This window comes from Siniperca chuatsi, linkage group LG24, assembly GCF_020085105.1.
Source record: "Siniperca chuatsi isolate FFG_IHB_CAS linkage group LG24, ASM2008510v1, whole genome shotgun sequence".
Classification (NCBI taxonomy): domain Eukaryota; kingdom Metazoa; phylum Chordata; class Actinopteri; order Centrarchiformes; family Sinipercidae; genus Siniperca; species Siniperca chuatsi.
The window spans coordinates 8,677,513-8,693,114 of NC_058065.1; the positions used below are offsets into that span (position 1 = coordinate 8,677,513).

A 15,602-nucleotide genomic window follows, 5' to 3' on the forward strand; every position below is an offset into this window, starting at 1 on the left:
CGACAGTCAGCAGGTCAAAGGTCGTATTCAAGGCAGAGGAGGAGGAGAAGCTGCACACACACACACCTGCATACTAATTACCAGCCAGACCCCCATCCACTCTACACTAATAAAGACCAACTCTGACAGTAAGCGCTCCTTCATTCACTATTCCCTCTTTGTAGGACACTGAGATTTTGGACATTAATGAATCATAATTTTGCGGCACCACTGACAGGTGCAGTATTGCTTAACGAGAGCAAAGATGAAGAATACCATAGTGGATTTGTTTTTAGCAAAAAGAAGTGTACTTTAAGTGCTCTGGACACAATATCATTTGTTCCACTGTGGGCATAAATTTTACTCTTAGAATTCACACAAATGAAATAGTGAAAAGTTAATGAAGTGCACAACACTATATAAATCTGTATGTAGCAAACAGATAGTGATTTCAGTCAAATACATACAGTGGTTGGTACAAACAATTACATTACATCAATCAAGACTACTCTACACTGTGGAAGTCCAGACCAGCCAATATTAAAATTATTTATTTTATTTAATCTAATTGAAATACATTTTTTGATGATGTATGACAAAATGCATGCAAAATTTATAAGTGCTAGTTATTAGTTATTACAGCCAAAATTACAGATTTTTTTTAACGAACTCTCACTACTTCAAAGGATAACGCTGCCATAACAATAAAGACATTGAATGTAAAAGGGACTTCATTTTCAAAAAATTGACAGACAATGTGCGTCCTAACCTTGAAAATAATATTACAAACTGGACTTTCAATGAATGAATTATGTTCTGATTTTAGCTTATTTCTAATAAAAATTAAATAGAAATGGCCTTTTTATGAAATCTGCCAAAATAAAACCACTGTGCAGGAGTTTACATCCTATTGGCTGAAATAAACCAATCAGAGGACACCATTTCACTGCTCTGGTTTCTGGCCATGGTTAAATATGAAAATAAACAAAAAACCTTTTTCCTTGTTATTTTATTTTCATCTTTTTTTCTTTAATCATCCTGCTGGCACGTGACTGCATATTTCCTTTAAAAGGAGAATTCATTGATGTAATGCATGCTCTGATGAGCAGATTTGTTAGTCTGTTAGCTGTAAATAAAACTCAAATCAGTCAACATTAGGTTGCTTTTTCTTTACCACTGTAATGCTGCTTTTCCCCTAAATATCGTTTTGGAAAATCAACACAACTTGTGCTTGTGTGCACCCTCACACGGCTGTACCAAAATATATTGATTCCTCCAGCCGAGCGTCTGCTGCCACCTCTCCTGGGTCTCCATGCAAATTGGCCTGTAGATGGTTTGTGTTTATGAATAAACTACCACTGAATGAACTCCTCCAGCCAAGCTAACACTTAGTACCCAGTCAATAAATCAATGAACGGTTCCTTACCGAGGGCTGAGGTCCGGCTGCAGGCAGCTGAAGCTCACCACGGGGATCTGCAGGCTGGCCGGCCGGGTGTGATCGCTCGCCGTTCTGAAGGTTCTCGGCGGCAGCAGGGGGGAGCGTAGAGGGGAGCGCAGGGGGGAGCGCAGGCCTCGGCCCAGCATGCCCAGGGGAGGCATCTTGGGGCGAGGCGAGTGTTCACCCTCGGACCCTGATCCCTCCTCGTCCTCCTTGATGGATGGAAGCTTCTTCATGATCCCTCCGTTGCTCTCGCAGTCTGCCTGAGGAGAGACAAAGACGGCAGGATTCAACAAAATGTAATCATTGAAGATTTATCTGGAGCTGTCTCACCATCATCTGCAATTTTTTACATTTTTTTGCAGCTGTGAGTGCCACCTATATTTCCACAAATCAAGTTTTTCGGTGTGCATACTGACAGTTTTCAGAATAAGTTTGTCACTTTTCCACTGTGAACACACCTCATACTTAAAACCTGGAATTGGGACACAGCGCAGGAATTAATGAGATGTGAGGAAGTTGAAGTCGAGCGTTGTTTCGCGCTTTGACCAGATGGGGGCGCTGCTGAGCCATTGACAGCCTCACTGAGAGTGAACAGTTGCCATTCACAGTAGCTGCAGTGACGCTGATATCCATTTCACCGTTTCTCATTCAAAACCAAGCAAGCATCGACACCATTCACTCCCAGAGACATTCAGCTCTTCTGAAGGCTTTCTATGATCTCAGATGAAAAAAATATCGATAGATGTTTAGGACTGCTAACAAATCACAACAGATTGACCTTTCAAAGTAAAATTCCTGCAGTCAGCATGTTGCTACTGATGGCTAATAATGGATTTGGGAAAGATTATTGGAGTTATATTTCCTGCAGCTTCTCTGGACTGTAATTTAAAGCTCATTAAAACACTGGCAAACAAATCCCGTCTTCTCTTTCCCCTCTTTCCCCCCCATCTCTCCTGTTTTCCCCTGTCACCACCGCCCTTCCCCTTCTCTCCCCTCTAGTTGTTGTCTTCTCCATCCTGTCTTTAGCTCACGTGCCCGGCTGGTATTTTTAGATCACAGAGGTTCAATTTTAGCACAGAGGTTTGCCTGGAGGGATCCGAGCGGAGAAGGGACTGTTTGGAATGTCAGCACGTGCCACTTGATATGCAGCATGCCACTATAAGAGCATCAGTCTATTATGTGTGTGTCTTTGCGGATGTAAAGACAGAGAAATGTGTGTGTGTGTGTGTGTGCATTGCATGTTGAGATATGGTCATTACACATATTTGTGTGTGTTGTGCATATGAGATGCAGCATGGGCCAACATGTAAACGATGCAGCTTCCAGCATGTTACAGGTGTGTGAGCATGTGTGTGTGCATCTGGGCCTGTATGTCATTCTGTATCAGCGAGGACAAATATGCTGCGTTTTGGTACGTTGGAATGTGAGGGTATGATGCTGCATGTGTGTGCTGTCTGTGTGTCGGCACGTGAATGCAAATATCAGCGAGGTTCGTCCCCCTGCAGCTTCCTTTCATCCTGATGTTTTCTTGTCTCGTCTCCATCTGGTTGTTCTATATTCGTCCAGCCAGGGATGACCCTGCCCCTCCCCCACCCCCCTGACAACGATATTTTTAGTCCCACGCTGCGCTCGGTGGAGGATGCACTACTGCTGTCACTGTATGTGCATGTGTGTGTGTGTGTGTGTGTGTGTGTGTGTAAGGTGAAGACAAGAATGCGGAGTTTTATGTGCACGCCAAGTGTAAAGTTTTATATTTATGCTTTTTAAAGTAACTCACTTTTAAAGTACTACTTTCTCTCCTGCACTTTATTTCCTTTGTTAAATTTGGAACTATTTATTAATGCACTGCAAGGAATATACTGCGCTTATACTTAATTTCTTTTTTGTTTACTCTGTACTTGAACTGACTTTATTTTCCTCTTCATTGTGTTTGAAATGCAGTTTTAATGAACTTCTTTGCCTTGTTTGATGCCGTTTGAATTGCCTCTATGTTTGAAAGGTACTGTACCATTAAACTTGCCTTCTCTTGCCTTTATGTGCAATTTTAGGATATCATTTTCACTTAAGATTAAGTTCGGTTTTCTGAGTTTGAGAGTGCGATAAGAAGAAAAGATTTTTATTTTTACTGACAGTAGAGTGGACAACAGAAATGGAGCTGCTATACAGCTGGAAAAAACATGGACAACCAGTTTCACTGGCCCTCCATATTCTAATAATTTTTTTTTGTAATTTTGCATAAAGTAGATAAAATGGGATTGTACTTCTGGTGATATACAGCCGTATTGACACTGAAAACTTTAGTTATCTTTGTTGACAGGACAAATGCAGCACGTGTCCAGTACTACTCTCTGTTCAGGAAGCTTATTTTGATGCTTCTATCTAGCAAAATCCAGCTCGAAGCACTTCCAATTTATTTTCGTGACATTTAAACAGTTTGTTTAACCTGCTTGAAAATTGGATTGTTTGAGAACATGGTATATATTGTATACCAGACTGTATACAAGTGGGTAATACTAGACTTATCTATGGGAAGCTGTCAAGGTGCTTTAAGAATTTAACCTTTAGCACAGTGAAGGTTGTAAAGTGAAGGTTTTCTAAAAAATCATGTGTCCCGTAGGCTTACCTACACAAGCCAGGAAAAACACAAGTCAATTGAGTATTATTTAATTATTTTTCATGCTGTTATACAGCCTCGTCTCTTGATATTTCTCTTGGATCTCTGCTCTAATTAACAAGCTTACTCACAGTGAAAATATGACTTAGTTATTCCAAGTATATGCTGGTTATTCATGCGTACGCTATAGCTGAGACCCATCTGTAAATCCCTGGCATCTGAATCGTCCATGTTTAGCTCATGTCTTTAACTGTTGGCTGCATCTCAAGCAGAAGCCGTTGCTTCCTCCTCACTCCCAGTCCAGATGGCTAATCCTTTTCAAGTGCAAAGCCATCACTCCGGCATTGCATAAAATGTTGGGTGGAGGAGGTCACTGCACAGCTGAGACTAATCTAAAAAACAGACTTGTGGAACTTACCGAAGATTTTCTTTAAGGCATTTAGAACATGAGATGATTCATCTCCAATGCACGTCTATGCTGAGCAGTATGGTAATTTTAATAATGATAGTGATAATAATACATTTACAAATAAAAAAACCCAAAAATCTGGACACCGGTCTTACACTTAAACAGTTTACAGAGAGACTGACTGTTATCACTGCAACACTGTTACAGAGTGAGACATAAAAAAGATCATTGACAAGACGACTGGTAGCCTTCACCAACTAACTGCATGTTCTGCAAGTTTTATGGGTGTCTGGTAGCTGGCATATAGTGGAAGGAGTGATGAGAAATAAGGTCATCTTAGTTTTCACAAGATATATAAAAAATCAACTGGAGCAATAAAGGCTCTAACATGGTCTTATTTGTTTACAGCAATTAAACCGATGTTTGCTGCCACTTTTTTTCTCGGTATTTGTGTGGTAATTGATGATGGTCAGAGGGAGCGGGCTGCATTTCCAGGGAGGGAATATACAGATTCAGAAGTGAGTTGTTACCCCAAGTGAAAGTGTTCAAGTACCTCAGGGTCTTGGTTCACAAGCGAGGGTAAGATGTAACGCTATATCGATGGGTGGATTGGTAGAGCATCAGCAGTGATGCAGGTGGGAGGGAGTGAGGAGGGAGGGAGCTGGACTGAGTGCAAAGCTCTCAATATACCGGTCGATCCACGGTCCAACCCTCACCTACGGTCATGAGCTTTATATAGTGACTGAAAGAATGAGAGACAAGGTCCTTCTTGTCGAAAAGAGACAATTGAGATGTTCATCCATCTGATCAGGATGCCTCAGATCATGTTCAAATGGCAAGAGATCCCTGAGCAGACCCAGAACATACTGGAGGGGTTACGTATCCTATCTGGCCTGGGAACATCTGGCAGGGGATAAGGATGTCTGGGCTACTTTGCTAAGCCTGCCACCGCCTCGACCCAGACCCAGGTAAGTGTTTCAGAAGTTACGTTTAACCTTTGAAACCAAGATTTTCACTGCAGGGGCCCTTAAAATGACAAAAGCAAAAACATGTAAAGTGGCCAGCAGCTTGATATTACGCGTGTTTACGGAGATCAGAAAAGCATCAGCCATTATCGTACCTCAGTGTTGTGTCCCTCCCGAAGGTTGTACGTCAGATCATGCTGGATCTCAGTGATGAACTTCTGGGCGTAGTCAGGGTAGAGACAGAGCACCTCGCGAAGGCCTTTGAGGCTGATGTACTGCAGGTCACAGTACGTCAGGGCCTTCACACAGGCGTTGGTCTTAATCACTTCCTCCTGGGTCAGACAGTCAGAGCCAATCAGGTCACCACGACCTGGAAAGCAGGGATAGAGGTAGGGCTGTAGCCGTAGGTAAAGAATGTGTCTGAGGCCACCACTTTTCATTAAAAATGAATGTGAGGCAGCAGTTTTACTGAGCTTGCTATCTACGGTGTGTCTTTACCCAAACTGTAGCCTTGATCTAGGACTGACATACTTTGTGTCACTTCCTTAAGCTGGAAGCTAATATATGAGCCATAATGCATGGCAAGAGATGTATTTCATATTGGGTATCATGGTGTTTTGTTAACAGAGTCCAATATTATCTATGATGGTACAGCACATAGTGCATTATCATGATTATACATGATTAATCTTCTTTCGTCTAAAGCGGCTATTATCTTTGGTCGGTCAGTTACTTTAACTGTTAGTGTGCTGTTGTTATGGTTACTTGTATCTTGTGATGGAATGTAACTAAGTACATTTACAGTACTAAGTACAGTACTTTTAAAGAACTTGTAATTTTTATACTCCTACTCCACGACAAGTCATAGGGAAATATTATACTTTTTACTCCGGTGCTTTTATCTGACAGCTGTAGTTAGTAGTTACTTTTCAGATTAGGCTTTAGGGAAAAAATGCATGATTATATAAAAAACACTGCACTGTCAAAGATTAAACCAGTGGTTTCCAACCTTCTTGACTTGTGAGCAGTGTCTAGTTACCCCTTGTCATAATCCAGATGTCTGTGAGTTCCACCAAAGACAGATTTCCGCTATAAACTTCTCAGATGGTTTAATCTAGAGAACTGTTTGAGGCCCAAAGAGGTAAAATTATCCATTATTTTAGCAAAACATCTGTCTAAAGTCCAAAAAAATTTGTGTAGCAGAAATTAGACGGTGTAGTCCCTCATTCATCCAGGAGTGTTCTATCCGAAACATCTTGATTCTGAAAACAGTGTCCAGATGACTACGACTGAAACCTTTTCTATGTAGCAGAAATTAGTTTTTTCTCCCATGAATCATCTCACAACCCATCAGATTTACCTTGTGACCCTTTGGAGAGGTCTGACCCCTAGGTTGGAAACCACTGAACTTAACTAGCTAACTGTATATTAAGTAGTTTAAACTAGCTCCACCTTGAGCAGCTACAACAGTAAAATGTTACTTACACATTGCATCAGTGTTAACAATCTAACTCAACTCAACGTGATTATTAAAAATAACACACTCTACAGCAGAGAGGTTGAATATATGGTTATGAATATTCACATGTATGTGCATGTACATACACAGCAGGTCCATGTGTTTTCCCTGTTTCCTCTATAGGCAGCAGTCACTTCATTATTTACACCAGTTAGGTCATTAATATGAAAAACAGTGTTGCCACTTTGCTCCCTCTGCTTTATACGGACCTGAAATAATTCCAGTGCTGTTTTTTGAGTCTGTTTGTGTTTCTCTATTCTGTTTCATCCATGTTATGCAGAATGGAAAGGAGTGTTAGTGTACGTGTTGTAGGACAAGGCTCTGGAGAGGCTCTTATTCTGGAGGAATGACAGGGAGGCAGATTTTGTGGTTCTGGCTGTTTAATCACCTCACCTATTGGAGACATGTAGTATTGTTTTGTTTTGCACTGTGTTAATGCAGTTTTGTGGCCTTTTTCAGTTGTTTTGGCTGCGTGGGTTTAGTGGATTCCTTTTTCCTGTTTGTTCATCATGTCCACCTATTTATGATGGTTTGCTGGTAACAGTAGGTAACTTGAGTATTATTAGATTATTGATGTTGAGGTGTTCATTTGTGAAGTTGGATAGTTTTATGTGTCAATGTCGCTCAGTCCAATTTTGTTATTAACAGTATTAAAACAATATAACACAAAATGAAAGATTTTAAAAAGATTTTTTTAATATATTGACAATGGATCAAATTACTATATGTAATGTAAAAGGTGTCACTAGATGTGCCATACCACAGATAATTATTGCAAACTCTGCAGAGTTTTTTAGCTCTTTGTTTTGGTTTTCTGGCCCACATCAGATCTCATCAACCTCCTTTCCAGCAGCAGCAGGCAGCTCGATTTAGTGCGAAAGCTCTGGTAAACCCATTTTATGCTACCTGCCCTGCACCAATGAGCAGACAAAGTTAGGGACTAACTGGTGAACATAATGGAGCATTTAGCAGCTAAAGAGCCAGATATATTGCTCAGGAGTTGGTGGAGACCAAAAACAGAGCTATAAGCAGAGTAAATATTGGACTTACATTCATCAGGAGGCCAGAAACATGACTCCAAATGAACGCTAACGTTGCTCCATGTCGGCTGGATGGGTAAATAGGCAACGGTTTTGTGTTTACAGTTTGTTCCGCTACCCCTATGTGGCAATAAACACAATCACTTAATGCTGTTTATGGATTTCCTGTAGGGCTTCTGGCTGCTCCCCAAACTGTTCCATCAATCCCTGAGTCACACTCCATCTTTCACCTGATGGGGTGTGAAGTGTTTGCCCACAGTGGCAGTTTAATATGGAGATGATTACAATTTTTATCAGCAATAGGCTGCTCTTCTTCATTATGTTCTTCTTCATAAAAGCTGTCTGGCTAGCTATTAAATGTTGGCTGTCTAATAACTTTATCAGTGGCAAAAGCCCTTTCTCATCTTCTGCTCACAATGCTGCAACTCCAAAATAGACCAAAGAGAACTCTTGTATCCTTAATTCATTCTGCTTCACTGCACTCCATGGTCTTGCTCCAGCATATTTTACAATATTATATTATACATAAACTCTTATATTCTGTAACAAAACACTCTCTTAAGAAATCTTCCCGGCAGGTACCTCTTTTAAATGTCTACATAAAACTCCTTTAATAAATTGGCTTTTTTGTGGGTGTCTTGATTTGTCTAAATTTGCTGAGTTTTTGACCAATTGTGTTGCCTCATTTTGTGGTTTGCTGGCTCCATCTTCTCCATTACTTCATATGGACCCTGCCTCTGGTAAACCTCTGTGATTGCCTGATGGTATAAACATCATATAACGCAAGGTAACAGCTGGTGCTGATTCTTGTTGTGTAGCTTTTTAAGGTACCATTGAATCCCTCAACCAATCCATCAGTCCAGGGTTGGTAGATTATTACTTAATTACTAAAGCTGCATCACCTGAGTCTCTGACATCTCTTTCATCATCTTAGATATGAAACATGAATGGTATATATATGTATACAAGCCATTTCCAAAGTAAGTAGTGGAGATCGACATACTTCAGAAAATAAAAATGCTGCCACTATTGTGTTCCCTTCTCAATGCCATTCAACATACCATCCTCTTGCCGGAAGTAAACGCTGGTTTTTGAGTCACTTTGCTGCCGAAATCTAGGAGGGCTTCTATGGTTTGGGGTCCAAGACAGAGAAGCCCTTCAAGATTCAGGTAGCAAAACGACTCACTCAGACTGCAGGCTCAACGGAATGAGTTAATATGGAAATTGGATGGATGGATGGAGCCAACCCTCCCATAGTGTCTCATTGTGGAAATGAGTGCTGTCCATGGTGCTGAATCTCAATAGAGTTGGCTATGTGGTATGGGGGTGTGTTTGGAATGTATTGCATTATATATTATTATATTTTAATTATTTAATATGTGCATTTTAAATGTAAATGTATCATCGTAAACTAAAATATATATCCTGGTAATATTCTTTCACTTAAGAACCTGCAATTTTAATACTGAATATCAAGTCGTTTTTAAATCACATATCACTATGTTGTTTATACTAAAGCAGCTAATTCCTGATTTCTGAGCCATTGTTCGAAATCTTTACATTTTCATTCCAAAAACGTTGGAAAAGTTTATCATGCGATAGTCAAAATTAAAATTAGGACAATATTAATACATACTTTAATACAAAATGTTGGTTGAACTCTGTTTTTTGTTCTTTACCCAGAATGGCCAGCACGGTGTTGTCCTTCAGTACTTCCATGGAGCCTGAGCATACAAAGTAGATAGCCTGGAGGGCGTCGCCCTGGCGGATGAGGAACTCCCCAGGAGCGCAAAAGGAGGTCTTGATGATGAGGGACAGGGAGCGCAGACACCCCCTGCTGGCCGATTCAAAGAGCGGCAGCTGCAGCAGCTCACTATTCAGGTGCATGGCGATGTCAGCCCTCAGCTCATCTGGGAAGTCCTTCAGCAGCTGTGGAGGGAATGAGAAGGAAACGTTTGACCTCTGCAGTGAAACAAAGGTACACAAAACTATTTGTATGACTGCAAACTAAGGATGAATCTCTCTTAGCTTTGGTGGCTTCTCTCCTTTGTGTGTCATCATTTGAATGTGACTATGTGGGAAGGTGGAGGTAACAGGCAAAATAAAACCTTTCACCTTCCCACATAGTCACAACCAACTGATACATGCATGACCAGCAAACCGTTTCTGGCTTTTCATTTTGTACATTTACTCAAATGTCTTTCATAACTGCAAATGCAACAGCTCTCATGAACTTTGTGGAGTGAATTCCCACTGAATGTGCGGCAGAGTTGCAAAGCAAAAATCTCTGCAAGGGAAAGTTGTGGGTTATTACCTTAAAGCATTAGCGTCTGTCCACCATCATGTTATCTCTTTAAAAAGGATTATCTAGATTTGAAGCCATGGTAAAATACACCAAGAGTGAGTTTAGTGTCTGTGAGGTCATTAATCCATGAAATTAAGATATCTGCCACAGCGTGCTAGAACCCAAAACAAAACCAAAATCCCTTCAATGACTTTGAGCCGTTTCTTTAGTCTGCTTGGAGGGCAAGTCGCCGGATTTGCACTTTAAATTTTGGAAGCCAGACCAGTTGATCTCATTATAACTGACAATCCAAGCCACAGAGGTCATATACCCATCTCTGAAAGTTAAAGGAACGGTCGCGCATTTTCAGAAATATGCTTGTTTGCCATCTCGCACATGACATTGATTTTCAAGACTGATAACAGTTGGATGGTGCAGGAAGTGTTTAGCCTAGCTTAGCACAAAGACTTGGAAACTCTTTCCAATAAGACTGCTTCACATTCATATAGCTCCATATATTCACATTGTCTTGTGGCAAAGCCATTTAATCAGTTAATGTATCTTGATCAGTCATTCTTGACGCAGTGAGTCCCTCCTACCTCGCTGACATCGATACCGTTGTTGACTGACCAGGTCGTCTGGAAACATTCCATCATGCGTTGCTCAAGGGCCTTGGGCAGCCTGTGCACTCGGATAAAGTCCTTCAGGTCCTTGGTGCGGGTGTGGTAGAGGGAGCGGCGTGAGTACATCCTCTGGATGATGGCGGTCACATTACCAAACACCACAGCATGCATTAATGCTAGAGGGGAGACAGACAAAGAGACAAAAACACCAGAAAAGCTTATCTTAGTAGAGACTTAGTAGAGACTTATGCCATTGTTCAGTTATGGGGTAACTGTACTATTTCTTTAAAAAATGCGCAGTTTTAGGTTGTGTTTTTGTTTGATTAAAACAGCTTTAATTACTGGATAATTGGCAGCTCTGATCAATGGTAGAAAAATAAATCTTTTACAACACTAAGACCCTTTACATATGATCAGCGGCAGAACTGCTTCGCACCGCTGTGAGCCATTGTTTCCCTATGGAAAGCCTTGGGTTGCTGCACTTAGTTAAGTCAGATTGAACTTGTTTGTTGGTGACCTGTCGATGTGAATTTAATTTGGATAATTACCAGTGCCATCTCCTGTGTTAAACTGACATACATAATTCACAAACGTCTTTGCTAGGCTAATTGTTAGCTACGTTAGCGGTGAGGCTCTGATGGCAATGTCGGTCAGTTGATCAGTCAGTCCAACACTTTTGGTCCAGATAGAAATATCTCGACAAACCAGCAGGTTAATGTCTTCAATTATCCAGTGAAATATCATCCACTAGATGAATTGACACATTTGGTTTAGACATTCATGGTTTCCAAACGATGTGTCCCAGCGTTTCTGGTGATCCCCTGACTTTTCAGCGCCATCATCAGGTTAAAATATACATTTTTCCAATACCTACGAAACTAACGACATTAACATCAGCCTCAACTGTACGTTGTGTTAAGTGCTAATTAGAATGCTAATACGAGAAACTGAAATGGCGATTATGCTAAATATCAGAATCTTAACATTTTATTTGTGACCATGTTAGCATGCTGACATTAGCATTTAGCTCAAAGCATTGCTAGAGCCTCACAGAGCGGCTAGCATGCTATACTGTTAACCTGGAACACATTGGTGATGTGAACCTACAGACTTATACTATACCATGTACTATATATTCATTAGCACAGGCTAACAAGTTTTCACAAATTAATACAAAATCCTAATATCCTGGATTTTTCCAGTTCCACTGAAAAGAAAGTATGACTGTTTGGTGTTGTGTTTTGCCCACCTCCAATCAGCATGGTGCAGATGGAGAAGATCTTCTCAGAGTCTGTATTGGCTGAAACATTGCCGAAGCCCACACTGGTCAGACTGCTAAGAGCAAAGTACAGTGACGTCACATAGGAGCTCCTGACAGAGGGGCCACCACTCAGTGTCGTCCCCGAGCCGTTCGGCGTCCTGGCTCTGGTCCTGCTACCGTTCAATTGGCCTGAACCCAGCAAACCCGCCACATTCAGCGGCTCCAACCCTGAGCCGTTCCACTGGCTGTAATTGGTGAGTCCTGCTGTCATGGTGCCTTGAGGAGAATCAGAAACTCCCAACAGAGAGGTCAGCGGTGCCAGGAAGTATGGCGTTCCCAAGCGTTTGGCCAGTTCATGGAGCCAGCCTGGTGGGGGAAGAGGGGCAGTCCAGAAGAGTCTGTCAGCTTAATGAGAATGCATCCATGCTTGTTATAATACATTTACTAGAAGGCTTCATTAGTAGTGGTAACAAGGCTGGAAGGGCAGAGTGATTATTTCAGTGTTGGTGTTGGAGTACAGGCCAGACAGTACCTGCTAGCTTTTCTGATAATGCCAGCTTTTATTTGCATTTGGTGAAAATCATTTGTCTAGTTATTAAATTCGTATACTTGTCTGTGTTTTCCTCATATTTTGGCAACTATTTTCTTTGAATGCCTTTTCCTCTCAGTATATTCTTAATTGTTTAACCCCTTCAGACCCAGCACCCATTGTAATGGAATAAATGTATAATGTTAAAAGTAAATTGTCAGATTTCAACAATGTGAAAAACACTTCTTCATAACTGAATGTTCATGCTGATGAACAGAGTGACATAAAAAAGCAGCAGATCACAATTTTAAAAGGATCATTCATGAAGTTAGCGCAATCATTAATTTTTTTTTTTTTTTTTTACAGTAAATAGTCATTTAAAATGATCAAATTAATATTCAAGTTATGAAGTTAATTCCATAACATTTATAATACAGAGTAACAGATACAGGACTATTAGTTATAGTCATCATTTACAACCACGAATGTCACATTTGAGATGCCTCCAAATGCACTCACTCACTGCGGTGGACATGTAAAAAGACATGAGGATGATTTCAAATGCTTTTTGTGACCCCCTGACCTTTCATCTAGTGCCACCATCTGGTCAAAACGTCCCTACACTTTGGTCCTAATCTACGAGGTAACTGGACATGAGATGTATTGAAGCAATTTAGGGTTTAGTATTTTGCTCAATTACCAGCCCTACAGTTAATGGACAACCCGCTCTTCCACCTAAGCCATAGCCGCCCCATGTGTACAACTGTGCCCATGTACAGTACATCCTGTGTATTAGCCTTTTCTCTATATTTTTCCACCATTCTTACTCATCCCTGTTCTTTAGTCTCTTCCTGTCTCATTCCACATTGCTGATTTAAATCACTTGAACAGGATAACCACCATCACCCCATGCACCTCACAGTATTGTTGTTGTTTGGCACCGGTGAGCACAGTAGGAGGGGAGACAGAGCACCATAATTAGAAGTGTTTTCTCAGCACACACTCTGCACTGTGTGTATACAAGCATGTCTTCATTCTCTGCTCTGATCGGTTAAAATGATACAGATGATCTTTGTTTTGGTCTCCACTTTTGGTATTAAGTTGTGCATTTGCAACGGACATTCGAAGTCCCTAGAGGATACATTCTAATGACTTTGGTGATCCCCTGAGTTCACCACCATCATCATCAGGTGAAAATGTAGTGTTTTGGTGCAAGTGTTTAGTGCTAATTGGCAAATGTGCATACATATTTTCAATGAGTGTGTTAGCACGCTGATTTTAGCATTTAGCTCAGTGTAACTAGCATGAATCCCAGCTGACCACAGGTGTTGTTTTATATAGGAGGATGAAAGGATGAAACAACCAACCTAAAGGCCAGCAGGTGAGTAGGATACATTTTGGTTGAAGTATCACTTTGCAGTCACATGAAGTACTCTGCAATAATAATCATTGCCATAATATGTACATTTGCAACAATAAATGCCTAAAAAATGACAAAATGTTTGATTTATTTAAACATTTTTTTGTTAGCTACTCTCACAATACTGCCCCTCTACTCTTCTCATCAAATTAAACCATTCAAATCCTTCCATGAACAACACACAGAATGCACAACACAGACACAAACCTATATCCCAGGAAGCGGGGCTATTACTTTCAATCTCGCTGCGTCCGATAAAGTACCAGACACAGGCCATCCAGTGGCCCAGCAGGGCAAACGTGGACATGAGCAGGGTGAGGACCACTGCGCTGTACTGGGAGTAACGATCCAGCTTCTGTAGGAGGCGCAAGAGGCGGAGGAGGCGCACCGTCTTCAGCAGGTGAACCCCGAAGTTCTGGGTGAGAGAGGAGTCATGGATTTCAAGGTATGAACACAGCTAACACAAGATTTAAAAAGTGTAGCTCAGATTTAGTTACTCCTGGATAGATACAGTAACCTATTTCCTGTGACACAATTAAAACAAGATTTCATGTGTAATTTAAAAAGTTTCCCATCACGAGCCAAAGGAAGTTTGTAATTAAAAATTACCCACGTACACTGAGAATTTCAATCAATCATCTTGATCCTCCATCTCATTCACGTTGCAGAAAAACAGTCAAAAGTGGCTCCACAGATAGTCTGAACTTTATAGCTCAGATGGGATTAAAAATACTCCAGGACACCAAATATAACTCAAGATGAACTTGGAGTTAGTTTAATTTCAAGTGCAGCTTTTATCAGAGAAGCCATTCAGAGAAAATCACTGCCATTATCATCCTTAACTGGGAAAATTCCTGTGGTCCTGAGGTAAAACTTACCTCATCAAACATCGATTTTCTCCCTTAACCTCTATATTAACCACGGTTGCAATTCCCTGCTCATTTCGCTGCCCAGTAACTGGTCTGTTAATTAAAGTATTGATGAATTAAACCCCACTCAGATACAAATTAAATTCTCTAGGAATCTGGATATGGATCAATTCAGGGAATTTAATTCTGTACAGAATGCACAGGTGTATAAAAGCTCTGCCTCAGCCCAGTATTAATCACAGACACAAACACCTACTGTTGCTGAGCACATTCAGTAGTCCTGACTGAAATCAGTACAGAAAGACACCATGTGATTTACAGTTTATCGCACCAAAGAGTTCTGCTTCCTGTTAAACCCATTACACCAACATCCAGCTCTACCTGAAGCCCATTCAACAACATGAAACAACTGCAAGTTTTAACAAAAAACATTTCCCACAATTCTAAGGCTGTTGCTGGTTAAACATCACTAGAGAAAAGTCAGAAAAAATGAACATAATCTTGTCTTGAAGAAACATTTTCCTTGTTATTACAATTAAACCATCTTGTGACCCTTTAGATTCTCTGTAGCACAGTGACCAAGTATCTGTTAAACAGCTAGCAGGCTCTGCACTCACATCATCCGGCTAATCTACTTGCCTCTACCTAT

At 40.8% G+C, this 15,602-nt stretch overlaps 1 protein-coding gene across 2 annotated transcripts in view; it reads right to left on the reverse strand.

Annotated features, from left to right (window-relative positions):
- LOC122872048 (potassium voltage-gated channel subfamily H member 8-like) overlaps positions 1–15,602 on the reverse strand; it is a 36,207-nt gene that overhangs the window by 3,863 nt on the left and 16,742 nt on the right. Inside the window, exons 7-12 of one of the 2 annotated variants that reach the window (XM_044187702.1) lie at positions 14,319–14,499; positions 12,124–12,501; positions 10,851–11,050; positions 9,647–9,896; positions 5,564–5,778; positions 1,406–1,680 (exon numbers count right to left, since the gene is read on the reverse strand). In XM_044187702.1, the coding sequence (XP_044043637.1) occupies positions 1,406–1,680; positions 5,564–5,778; positions 9,647–9,896; positions 10,851–11,050; positions 12,124–12,501; positions 14,319–14,499 (1,499 nt within the window). Of the gene's footprint in view, positions 1–1,405; positions 1,681–5,563; positions 5,779–9,646; positions 9,897–10,850; positions 11,051–12,123; positions 12,502–14,291; positions 14,500–15,602 lie in introns of both variants that reach the window. The other variant, XM_044187701.1, reaches the window with a different exon arrangement.